The 13,056-nt window shown below is 53.7% G+C and overlaps 1 protein-coding gene across 2 annotated transcripts in view; it reads left to right on the top strand.

The window, feature by feature from the left end:
- Positions 1 to 12,666, top strand: part of Gnao1 (G protein subunit alpha o1) — a 159,603-nt gene extending 146,937 nt beyond the window's left edge. Inside the window, exons 7-9 of one of the 2 annotated variants that reach the window (XM_069992330.1) lie at positions 6,997 to 7,150; positions 10,082 to 10,297; positions 11,321 to 12,666. In XM_069992330.1, coding sequence (XP_069848431.1) covers positions 6,997 to 7,150; positions 10,082 to 10,269 — 342 coding nt within the window. In that variant the 3' untranslated portion in view covers positions 10,270 to 10,297; positions 11,321 to 12,666. Of the gene's footprint in view, positions 1 to 117; positions 6,946 to 6,996; positions 7,151 to 10,081; positions 10,298 to 11,320 lie in introns of those variants that run through there. The other variant, XM_069992331.1, reaches the window with a different exon arrangement.
- Positions 12,667 to 13,056: the final 390 nt, after the last annotated feature.

The raw sequence follows: 13,056 nt of genomic DNA on the forward strand, positions 1-13,056 counted from the left end.
TTGGCATCTGCTGCAGGCCTCTGCCTGACCCGATAGACACACCAGCCAGGCCCAGAGCTGTCTGTGCCAAGTGGCCCCATGGCTGTCTCACCTCACCTCTCCTGTTTCCTCCTGCAGGCCCCAGTGCCTTCACAGAAGCTGTGGCTTACATCCAGGCACAGTATGAGAGCAAGAACAAGTCAGCCCACAAGGAGATCTATACTCACGTCACCTGTGCCACGGACACCAACAACATCGAGTTTGTCTTTGACGCCGTGACGGACGTCATCATCGCCAAAAACCTGCGGGGCTGTGGACTCTACTGAGCTCCAGCCCCCGACCCAGTTGCCCATACCCTGCCCAGCCCGCCACCCACTCCTGCCCTGGAACCAGAGCTCTGCCACCTCTCAAACCACTCTGTGCACTGTGGAAGAAGAACCTAGAGCTGGCCCTGGGGGTGGGGGAGCATCTTTCATGCACCCCTACCTCTCCGCCTCCAATAGCAGGCTGTGGTAACAAGCCGGGCAGCAGGGTGCTGAACACCACACACAAGGCAGGAGACCACCCCACACCACCCAGTGTCACGCCTCTAAGTGCTGTATTTGGGGTGGGAGTGCTGGGGGGTGGGAGGCAACACAGCCGCCGTCTGGCACAGAATGGACGTGTTCTGCTCTCCTTGACTTGACTGGTACTCAAAGTCCTGGGGTCTCCTTCTGTCACTTGGGGTGCTGGCAGGGTGGAGCAGTAGAAGCCATCCCTCAGCCTTGCCTGGGGTTTCTCTAACCAAGAGCAGTTCCGTCGCCATCAGCCAGGACCAAACCAGGCCAGCTTTGTGGGGTGAGAAGGTTCAGGCCTTGGCAAGGACCTCCCTCCTTACCGTGGTCTGCGCCTCCTTTCTCTAGTCATCGCATTTGTCCATTGGTGTCCTTAGAAATCCCAGCCTTGACTCCCGCTAGGCCTGGAAATGTTCTTGAGACTGGCTGACATCCAGGTGGATGGTGGGAGACTCAAGGCCACACGCACAGAAGTTGGGGTGGGAGGGAGCCAAGGGTGGCAGTGGTCCCGTTGCCTGTGCTGGAGCACCCCAATTCTGCAGGTCCATTCCACGTGCCACACTAATCCCAGCTCTGCTGCTCCGGGCAAGAGGGGATAGTGGGTGTGCTTTTCTTCAAGATACCCTGCAAGCCCAGCTCAAGCCAGCTGGGGGAGGTAGAGGTTTGGGGACTGGGGTGCTTGTACATGGAGGCCCAGGGGAGGTGTGGAGCAGGCCCTCCACCTGTAACCCATTTCTCTTTGGTCTCAATCAAAAAGTCCTTGGGGTCCTCCCAGCCACCAGGGCAGAGGAGGGCCGGTAGAGGGGCCAGTGCCCTGGGTGTGAGCTGTGAGGCCTGGCTACACTGTCCTGCTGGGGATGGCACTGCCAGCCCTGGTCGGGACTTTACTGAAGAGGTCTAAGCAGAAAAGGGTGGATTGGCATTTGGTGCCCCTGGACCTGGCTGGCCTTGGGCTCCCTCACACTCCCAGGTGCCTCTGATTGGCTGGTGCCACAGCAAACAGCCCACGATGGCCTGTAGATCCTGTGGCAGGCTGTGTCTAGGAATGCAGATGCGCTACGGGAAGGGAGAGCTGCCTCCTCAAGCCCTGTGTTCTCCTGGGTCAGTCCCAGGCGAGGCCCCTGGGCTCCCCTGCGCAGCCCCTGGCCTGCGCAGTCACAGGAAGATTCCTATGCCAACAGCTCTCCCTTGGTTCTAACAGGTGCAGAGCTCTGGTGGTGCTGGAAGACCCAGGGACCCTCCCTAGTGCCAAATTTCCACGGGGAACCTTCCCTGGTGCCTGTGGGCTTGGCCCCTGCTCTGGCTGCCTTGGCTACTGCCCTGTTAGCCCAAGTCCACTTCTGGTTTATTCGCCTCCATCATTTTCTTACCATGTACCAGGTGCTGGGATGTGGCAGAGGACAGGTCTTCGGAGCCAACAGCCTGAATGTCCTGCTGTGGGCAGCTAAGGCCAGTTAACATCAAAGATGTGGCATTTATCTCCCACAGTTACCACTCTGCAGTGTGGCCACTTGTGTCCCCAACCCTGCCCCAGACGATGGCCAGATTCTAAGTCACTTGGCAAGGGGTGGGTGTTGGCCATCTTATCTCTAATGCCATCGCCCAAGAGGCAGAAATCACTGTCCCTGTCACCCCAGGGCGCCCCATCCCCATTCCTCCAATGCTCACAGGCAGCAGAGCAGCCAGAGCCCCAGGCCTTTCCCATCTGTACAGCTGGGGTGGGGACTAGGGGCTTTGCACCTTCCCACCCTCCCATCTCCCCCATGCTCTCTCCTCTCCAGTGCTCTGGCCTGTTGGATATTGTACACCGTTCTCAGTCTGCCGAGGCTGTCTGATGTGAGTCTCGAGGAAAGGGGGTTCTGGGTGTCACCAGCAGCTCTACAATAATTTTGGCCCCGTCGTGACTATGGGTGAGGGGAAGTGTGGTGAGTGGCCGGACCAGGGTGGGTCCCCAAAGGGGCCATGCCATCCACTCTGAATAGTTGCTAATTTAGTGGGCCAGGGAGACGTGGTTTCTAGGACATGTGGCTTCACTTCTGTCGCCAGTGCCTTCCTGCCGAGGCCTCACAGTGGTCCCCGAGGTTGTCTGGCCTGACTGGTGAACTAAGGGTTCGGAGGAAGGGCTCTATGTGCAGTCTGCCCAGCCTGGCCTTCTCCTGCACCCCATCACCTCTGCCTGTCAGTTCCCTGCCCCCAGCCCAGCTACACACCCCCCACTGGTGGGAACCTGGGGCACCCTGGCCTGCATGGACTGCACTGGGCATCACAGTGTCCCCAGCCTTCCCATCTGCGGAGAGGTCTTGCAGTGGGAAATGAACCCACCTGCTGCTGCCATCAACCCACCTCAGGCTCTAGACATTCTCCCTCACCCCTGCCTGACCCTGCCTGACGCCTCCCTCTTCCTACTCCATATCACACCCAGAGAGTGACTGAAGGAGCTCAAACCCTTCCTTCCAGATCCTACCCCCCTGAAAAGCCGGGGACACTGAGCCTCTTCCGGGGGCATCTTCTGAGTCCTGAGCCTCCTGTGCCTCCAAGCATCTAAAGACCTGAGGTGCCATGGCCGCCAGCGATTCAGTCTATGTGTCAAAGGCGAGCACCCCCTAGACAGCTCCCCCTCAGCTAAATAAACTTCTTGCTTATTCACCTCCATCATTTTCTTACTTTGTGCCAGATGACAGGTTCTCAGGTTTCAAAGTAGGGGGCCAGCAGCCTTGGGAATGGGACAAAGGAATGGGGTCTTAGTAGGGCTGCTAGGCCCACATCCTTCAGTGGGAAGAATACTGAACCCACCTTGCCCAGACCAGTCCACCCTAGACAGATGATGTTCCCTGACCAAACAGAAAATGAGGCAGGTTGAGCCAAAAGCAGGAAGCATGGCCTCCAGTCCAAAGTCCTAAGCTCCCATCAGAGAGAGGCTCCCCAGGCCCAGTGCACAAAGACCACCAGTGTAAACCTGAGCCCTGCCCAGCATCTCCCCGGCGCTGCTCCCGCAGCCTCCACCACCACCAGCCCCCGCCTTCCTTCACTGCCCCATCCGCCCTGCAGCTTGCGCAGTGGACCCTCACTCCTGGCCTCTGCCCTGTCCATCCGGTCTGCACCTCCTTTTCCCCAAGCCCAGTCCCCTGCAGCCCATGTGCTCTGTCCTATCCCAGAAGAAGACCAGTCTCCCCACACCCTCCTTAGCAGAGCCTTTCTAGGGGCACTGGTCCCACCTCCTGACCCGCCGCCCCCACCCCTTATTAACTGTAATTTTGTAAGAAGAGTGACTCGTTGGTTTAATAAATTGCTAGTTATTGTAATAATTTATTGGCTGCCGTAATGTATTTATTAGTCACCTACCATTTAATAAAAAGTGCCAGCTCTTTCTAGCGTGTGATGTGTTATGTCAGTGCCAAGTGCACCCACACAACACATGTCCTACCCAGCCCCAGTCTGTGGGACGGGTCCTGGCAGGGACAGGGGCAGGGGTCAGGATTCCTAGTGTCTGGCTTCCCAGCCCTCCTCAGGGCCCTGGCCTGGCTGGGCTGCTTCACAGTCCTGGCATCGTCGAGTTCTAGCATGTGTGGCACCAGGGTGCCACAAAGCACCATGGCTGTGCTGGCCCAGCTTTCCTGCTGGACTGGGCCACGCCACGGCTTGGGCAGGTAGAGGACTCAGGAGAGATGGCCCTGGAAAAGGCTCCTGGTGGCGCCACAGGAAGGGAGCTGTGGGCAGGGACAGGTATCTGCTGGCCATCTGTCTCTACTCAAATGGCGTCGTCTCCGATTCGGCTATAATATGGTGTGAAGTGTGCAGGGACACACTGTGCTCTTGGCTTCCTGGTAATGTGCTCTGGAAGGATGGCAACCAGGCTGGGGCATGGAAAGGTCTTGGCGCCGGCGATTCTACCCCAGAAGTTCCGTCCTTACTTCCCTCACCCCACACCCTGTCCTCCCAAAGCTGAGTGTGAGTAGACATGTCTTCTGCCTCCCAAATTCCTGTCCCGTCCTGTCCCAGGACCATGTATGTGTGTTGTCGCTGACTGTAAGTAAGTTCTCAGAGGGCAGGAGCCTGGCCTGGTCACTACAGCCCAGCAGATGCCTTGTCTACAAGTGCTTTTCCCTGTATGGGTGGATTATTGCTTGTGCCTTACAACTCTGCTTCGTAGGCAGGAAGCTATGGTGGGCTGAGCCTCAGCAGCTGAGGTCCTAGGAGCCTCTGTGAGCTGGCCTGAAGGTCTCCTCCGAATTGAGCTCAGGGCATCTTGAGGAAGAGCCCTTCAGCCCAGCCTACATGCCAGATGGTTCCCAATATCTCCCCTCTGTGATTCCCTTTTGGTCCGAAGAGTATCCAACACCCAATTGTATCCCCCATTTGCAGATCAACACACTTCGGGTAACCTGCCTTAGCTGAGGGCTTTCAGATCTTTCCCCTTGGCTTCTTGGAGGCTCAGAGCCTCACCACTCAGCCCGAATGTTCACAGGCCTTGCACGCAGGTCCAGTTAGCTCCTGGAGACACTGCATTTGCCTGTCCTGTGCAGGTTCCATGGAGATGGCTCAGGTGAGTGGATCCCACTTGGAAGGGATCATGGGAATGACAGGGACACGTCTGGGAGGAAATGAGAATGGCATTTACTGAGGCTAGCAGAGCAGTGAAGAGGATGTTACCTTTTACTGTAGTCAGGGACGAAAGTATGCTTGCTCCCAAGGTGATATCCCGAGAGAACTGAGAACTTGGGCTACCCTGGGAAGAGGGGCTGGCAGATGCCTGCAATAATGGCAGGTGTGGAAGGGGCCACTGAAGAAGGGGGCTCACCATAGAAGGTGTGCTGTACCCTTGAGAGACAAGACTTCTTGTGTTGCTGGGAAACTTGTTGCCTGAATTCTGCATCTGGCCTGGAGCCACGCAAGCCTCTGCTGGTACTAGTTTTGGTTTGGGATGCTAGTGCTTCTCCTTCACTTTCCTCCTCTTTTTCTCCTCTTCTTTCTCTTCTTCCTCTTCCTTTCCCACCTCTTCCTCCTCTCCTTTCTCCTCTTATTTGCTGGGAATGAAACTCAGAGCTCCACACATGCTTCTGAGCTACATCCCTAGTTTGCTTTTAGGCTCCTACCTGTGTCGCTTTGGGGTGATGGGGCTGGCCTATGGAGTGTTTGCTGGCATAGTGTGGGTCTTGGTGGCCAGCAGTGCTCACTGGATCATCTTCCTCACCCTCCTGCCATGACCACTGGGCTAGCCCTGTCCCCAGCTCTGGCTGCTGCTCCCCCATGAGAAAGCTCATCTCTCAGTAGATTGTGTCTACTGACACCCACACACACCTCTTCCCTTTGGGTTACTCATGTTAGTCTTATTACAGGTAGACTCTAGTGTGTTTTACCTGGGAGCTTGGGCTTTAAGCATCTGGAGTCACATTTGAGGCTCCAGGGCTAGGTCAGGGGTACTAAGAGGCTGTCCCATCCTCTACTTCCCTGTGCAATGATGGTTCATCTGCAGAAAAGCAGGCTCTTCTGTGCTGCAAGAATCAGATTACCCAGGTGAATGTGCCTGGCTTCCTAAGTAATCTGTCCTTTTTGCTCAGGGCAAAAGGCTGTCCCAGGCCTCAGCTTTATTTGAGATGCCTGTCACATTCATCTGAATAAACGTGTCCACAGTGGCTCTTGACGTCTGCGTGAACCTCTTGTTTAAAATCCCTCACAGGTTTGGACGTGGCTGGCTTGGACTCGGCTGATAGAGAAGCCCTCATAACAGCACTTCCATAGGCCGACCTAGAGAGAGTCTCTCTCCTAAATGGCAGCCCCCAAGGATGCCAGCAGGATCTGGGGTAGCTTATCCTCATTCCAAGAGAAGCCCCAGATCCTCCCTTACTCCCAGAGAACAACCGCTTTCTCTAATACTGACCCAGGGGGGAAAACCCAGACATGAAGAGTCAAAGGCCTAGATCCCCTGTTCAAGACCCCATGTGCATGTGTGCATACATTCTCTCTCTCTCTCTCTCTCTCTCTCTCTCTCTCTCTCTCTCTCTCTCTCTCTCTCTCTCTCTCTCTCACACACACACACACACACACACACACACACACACACACACACACACACACACACACACACACACACACACACACACACACACACACACACACACACTGTGTAAGATCCTCTAATGACTGGGGATTCAGCAATGGGAAAGTCCTAGATTCCTCTGTCCTCAGCCACCTCTCTTGGGTGAATTCTGGCCAGTTGTCCCATTGGCCCAAGATGGTGACTGCTCTGATGCTGAAATGCCCTGCCGGTTGGAATGTGATCACCCTACTACAATTCTGGTTGTAGATTCTGTCTGTCAGCCTCTTGGAGGAGCCTGGGGTCTGGGACTCTTGGGTCCTGAGTAGTTCAGTTCTTCTTTCACACCTAACTCTCCTCTTCTCTTTCCCTGTCTCTGTGTCTCCCCCTCTCTGTCTGCCTTGCTCTCCCACTACACCGGGGCTGCAGAACCGCATGCACGAGTCCCTCATGCTCTTCGACTCCATCTGTAACAACAAGTTTTTCATCGATACCTCCATCATTCTCTTCCTCAACAAGAAAGACCTCTTTGGTGAGAAGATCAAGAAGTCACCTCTGACCATCTGCTTTCCTGAATACCCAGGTGAGTGTCATGGCTGCTCTTTGAAAGGCAGGAGCTGGAGGTGGGCCAACCTCACTCAGGCTTGCTGGTGAGCAGGGGCCTACACAGGTATTAGACAAGGACACAGATAAACCACTGAGAGGTGACAGGTTTAACCTTTCTCAGGACATGGCCCCAAGTTTAGCGGGAAGTGGCCCCTCCAGAGCTGTTTGCATTGTGACTGGTGGCTCCAGACTGGCATGACAGGGATCAGGATCAGGACAGGACCGGAGGTGTCCCAGCCCCCTTTCATCCTAGTTACCCTCAAGAAGAGGTCTCAGGATCTAGCAGAAGGCCTCCCCAAATCTCATCTGTGGCCGCTGCTCACACTTGGCCTGGACAGCTACGGGGCCACACTGCACTGTCTCATGAGCTGGAGCCTGTGGCCCTGCGGCCTGTGAATGGGCTCCTGCAGGCTGACTCTGAGCACGTTGCACCCTTTTGTAGAAGTCCAGCCCTGCTGTGCCTCCCACACCAGCCCACAGAGCCGGCTCCCCCACCTTCCTCCTCTGCTCGCCCTCCCTGAGGCATTTCAACCACTGCAGCTTGCTCTGTCCTGCCTCCTCCCTTCTACTTTGGCTCGGGCTTTTTTCCCCCCAGATTGTTCTGGGGGGGAGGGAGGTAACAGGAGAGATATAGGTAACTGACAGATGGACTCTGGGCTGCTCTGAAGTCCGGAGGCAGTATGGAGCCCAGACTGTCCCTCTGAGGACTGGACAGTTCCTAAGGATTCTCTGGGGCCCAGTCATCTGAGAGGCCAGCCAGGGCTGGTATTCTGCTCTCCGCCACATGATGACACAGATTGAAATCCACACAGCCTTTGAGTTAGTCTGTGGGACAAGGCTCAGGACTCAGGGTCACATCTGTCCCCAAGCTCTGTCCCAGGGCTCCCAAACTCCATCCTGGAGGGATGCCAGGCTCTCCCTTTCTTCACAGAGATGTGAAGAAGAGCCAGTCTGCTTATTCTGAGCTCAGCCTGCATCCTCGCTGGTCTCCATGCTGCTGTCCAAGCAGCCTCTAGAGCCAGACCAGCTGCAAGTCACTCGATTGCTTGGGCCTTGTTTTTCCCGGGGGAGGGGCGGATATAGCAGATCATGACACTACCCTGAGCAGGGTGGCCAGAGGGGGATGGGAGAGACTGGTGCTTGTACTATGGGGGTGACTATCACTCTCATGAGCATTCAGAGGATGGAAACCAAGGGAGGAGGGATTGGCCAAAGAGGGGCACTGTACGGGATGGAGAGAGTATGAAGACGCAAGACAGGCTTTGAAAGACAGAGCCAGGCCACAGCCCACCCTCTCCGCAGCTGCGTGTCAGCAAAGACCTCCCTATCCCCAGGCTTTGGGAAAACTGTGGACAAGATAGGACCCAGCTGGGCACCCCAGCAAGCCCTGTCAGGCTAGCACCACCTTAAGACTCATCCCGTGTCCCAGCTGACTTGAGTAGTTGGTCTCACTGCTGTGGAGTGAGTGCTGGATGCCCCCAGTACCATCCCAGCCAAAGCGTCTGAATTTGGGAAACACTCGTGTTCTCCAGGCTCTTCCAAGGACCCAGTGTTGAGTTCAGGCATGATCAACAATGATGCATGGCCATCCATGCTTGTGAGTGACCCCATGTGGCGCAGCCTGAAGATCCAAGCTGGAGGGGGTGGGAGCTGGAGGTGGCTGTCAGTGATGGGGTGGGCCAGTGTGGAGTGAGTCTGTGTGGGGACACCAGACTCAGCAGATGAGAACACAGGGATGTGACCCCCTCCATCTGATGGTGTATGAACTTCCTACTGCCATCCGGGCCTCTGGCCTGGCTCTCTGCGGCCTGGGAGCTCCTTGACAAGGGCCCCTTCCACTGCTCTTGTCTTTGGCAGCTTTGCCGCAGCTCAGTACTCTGTGTGCTTCTGCTCTTAGCATCTTCTGTGGTGGTGAAGGGAGATGGCGTGACCCCATCCCACGGATATCCCTACCCCACATGCTGTGTGATTTATCACCAACCTGGAGTCCAGGGCTCAAGATGCCTTCTGGAAAGGAAGTCTCACTGGTGACAAGCTGTGATCCCTGTCACACACCATCCTTGCCTTCAGGGCAGAGCGGCAGGGGCGAATCTCCCCTGATGGTGATCTCCTCATCCCTCGCCCCTACAATGTATTATTTCCCTCCAGGGCAGGTCCTAGGAACACTAAGGAAACAGGATGTCTTCTGCATCCTGGGCTCCTCCAGGCTTTTGTAGTGGCCCGTGTGCCATGAAAGTTAACTGAAAGGTGCCTCTGGGGCGGAGCCACAGGGGTAGGGGTGTGGCTAATTGAAACATCATCCATATATGTGGATCAAGGAAAAGCTAAGCACTTGTTAGGGCCTGTGTGGGGGCTCAGCTGGTTTACCTCACCTTGAAGTCAATGTTCTCACATCCTGGTGACCCGGGCAAGAGCTGGAACTGCTTAGAGACATTCCCAGTCCCAAGTGACTTCTCAGAGGAAACCACTAAGGACAGCAAATCCCTGTGGAGCCCACCATGCTGAGACCCCCCCCCCCATGTCCCTGTCACCACACTGCAGGGCAGCTCTTGCCTCTGACTTCACTTTTTGGTGGTAGAAGCAGTGGTTTGGTTGTAGAACACGGGCTTGCTTCACCTTAGCTCTGCCAACCGAGAAATCAAAAGGGATTGTAGGTGGCCATCATCCTTTGGGGGTCAGCGTGTAGATCTGATGGGAAGGAGTGAAGCAGACCTGGGAAGGGCAGAACCCAGGAGCTGGCCTCAAAATGGTTCCCCCCTCCCCCCTCGCCCTGCCCTGAGGGGAGGAAGATGCTGTACTTCCTGTCTCTCTCCACTTCCTGTCTCTCGCAACTTCTTCCTGTCTTCATGGCTGACACCCCCAGCACTCACCAGGGCCTTGCCCCTTGTTCTTCTGTGTCTTCTTACAGGCTCCAATACCTATGAAGATGCAGCTGCCTACATCCAAACACAGTTTGAAAACAAAAACCGCTCACCCAACAAAGAAATTTATTGTCACATGACTTGTGCCACAGACACGAATAATATCCAGGTGGTATTCGACGCTGTCACCGACATCATCATTGCCAACAACCTCCGGGGCTGCGGCTTGTACTGACCTCTTGTCCTGTATAGCAACCTATTTGGTAATGATTCCAGCACTCACAGAACAGCTTGCGTGTATACACACACACACACACACACACACACATACACACACACATACATACACACCACCACCACACCACTAACCAATGCAAGTTGGTCATAAACTTTAAAGAGGCATAACAAAACCTTATATATACACAAATATATATTAGAGAATTCTTTTTAGTTTATACTCACAAGAGCTGCAGACAGAACTGACCACCATCCCATAGCTCAGCTCATCCGGGGGGGGGGGGGGAGGTTCCTGGGACCACACATGCACTTGCACACTTGCTTTCCACTGTGAAGGTGGAACGTGGCTTAGGAGTCCATCTTTTGAAGAACAGCCCCAGGGTCTGACTTGCCATAAGTCTGGGAACAGGGGCCAGACAGAGGGAGGCCTGGCTGTGTCCAGCCGGCTCCTTCTCTGTACTCTATTTATTGAGGTTCTCAGTTCTGTTCTGCTCCCGTTCCAGTCCCCAAACCCTTTAAGAAATGGCCAATGCCCTAAATATTTCCCTACCCTATCCCTACAACAGAAAAAAAAAATTTAAAGGATCTTTCTCTTTTGGGTGGTGGTGGTGGTGGTTGTTAATTTCAAGAATTTAGAAGAATCTTTGCTCCGATCAATCCACTGTCTCCTGAGTGTTATTTGTGGGAACAAGGAAAAATTAAGAGATCTAGGAGCTTTGGTCTGCTTTCTCAAACAGCTGAGGGGAGGGAACCCCTGAGCCATGGCTTAAACCCACCTTCGAAGTAGAAGCCAGCTCCCTTCCAAGAGGGCACAGGGGAGAGGGAAGAGAATGGGTCAGGAGTGGCCAAGAGGAGGCCAGCCTCACAGACCTGACCAGAATCACCATCCCTTAAATGAGGTTGCCTGGGGCATCTTCACCAGGGTTCTTGATCTCTCGTCAGGCCCTATCCCAGCTTTAGTTAAAACGTCCTAGGGTTTTTGGTTGGTTGGTTGGTTGTTGAAATCAAGGAAAATGGTCCGACTGGACCCCTTATCTCTCTCTCTACAGACTGCTTCATGGACTCTTTGCTGTTGACGTTGATCTCCTGGTAGCATGACCTTTGTAAGACACACAGCCTTTCTGTATCAAGCCCCTGTCTAACCTACGACCCCAGAGTGACTGACGGCTGTGTATTTCTGTAGAATGCTGTAGAATCTGGTTTTAGTTGAGTCTTTACATTTAGAATTTGAAAGGATTAAACACATACACACACATTTCTCATGTGCTTTGTAGCTTAAAAAAAAAGGAAAAAGGAAAACTCACCATTTCATGCATTTTTCTTTTGATTTTGAAATAAGCCTACACATTAGCACTCATGCTCTCCCCAACCCAGCTCATGCCAGAGGTGCTGGGCGCACCTGTGGCCAGGAGCTCCTGGATGGCATATTGATGCTGGTGGGAGCCCACTGGGGCTGGGCTTTCCAGAAGGCCACACTGGCCACTGTAAACCGGAGCCTGTCAGCTACTCAGATACCACAGATACACCAAGCAATGGCAGGCCTGCTCTCCCAGCCCCCCGCCACCCCCGCCCCACCCTCACTCCAAGTTTGTATAGCAAAAGCACAGCTCTGGCCAGTAGCTGCCAAAAAGAACACCTGTCATCTACAGATCCTTAACCCTGTAAAAACCCTGCTGACCTCCTAAATGCCCCTGGTCATTTTTGTGTTTCTTTTTGTTGTTGTTGTTTTGTCCTGATGAGTACTGCGTATCACATAGACACATCAGCTCTCATGGGCTCTGGGAAATGGGGTTGTGGTTTTTTTCCTTTGCATCTCAGATCCCAGTCTTTCAGACAGAAGTCCTTCCCCCATGTGTGTGCCCAATTTTCCTTTGTTTCAGTGATCTGTGTCCTCCTCCCCCCCTCCCTGCTTTCTCTCTCCTTCTATCTCTCTCTCTCCTGTGGGGATGTTTGTGCTGCAGATTTAAAAAAAGAACAAAAAAAGTTTTTAAATACCATGAGATGGAAAAACACACACAAAATTAAAATGATGGAATGTAGTGTTTACATTAAAGCCACCGTTTTCATGATCAGTCCTATGTCATTTCTACTTGACTAGTATCCAATCCCAGACCTCTTCACAGTTTCACTTTTAAAAATAATATTTGCTGAAAACCAGTCACAGCCATTCCCAATAAAGAGGAGGCAAGAAGATAAAACACACAAAAAAATTTAAAAATATAGAAAAAAAAAAACTTGAAAACACAAAAGAAAAAAAAAAAAGCCCACGGGTCTTTCTAAGCCTTTCTATTCCCAATCGGTGAGGTTTCTGTGATTATCTTACACACTGCCAGTCTACTTCTCTGACTAATTGAAAAATTCATGTGTAGCTCAATAAAGAGAATGTTTGTCTGTACTGGAGTCTCTCACCCTCTGCCTTGCAGGCGACGATTACTTGTTACTTGGGGTGGGCAGCAAAGGGAAGGAGGGGCTTGACTTGGCCACAAACACTTGGAAGCTAATGGGTAAGGCCTCCCACTAGAATTCCTGCCAGCAGGGGAGCAGTGGGTGGGCTTGCAGAGCACCATCCATCCCCAAGATGGCCTCTTCCTTCTGGCTCCCCACTCCTCACACTCTGCTGCTTTTGTCAGCTCCTGGTGGAACTGAAAACTAGGAAGGGAAGAGTGGAGGGAGGGTCAGCCATTCCTTCTTGTTTTCTCTACCCAGTTTCTAAGTTCACATGGCCTGAAACCTCTGTGCAGCGTTGGGGTGGTGTCAGTCATCCACTCCTTTGCTGGGGATAAGC

This window comes from Dipodomys merriami, unplaced genomic scaffold, assembly GCF_024711535.1.
Source record: "Dipodomys merriami isolate MVZ:Mamm:240054 unplaced genomic scaffold, mDipMer1.0.p SCAF_41, whole genome shotgun sequence".
NCBI classification, from domain to species: domain Eukaryota; kingdom Metazoa; phylum Chordata; class Mammalia; order Rodentia; family Heteromyidae; genus Dipodomys; species Dipodomys merriami.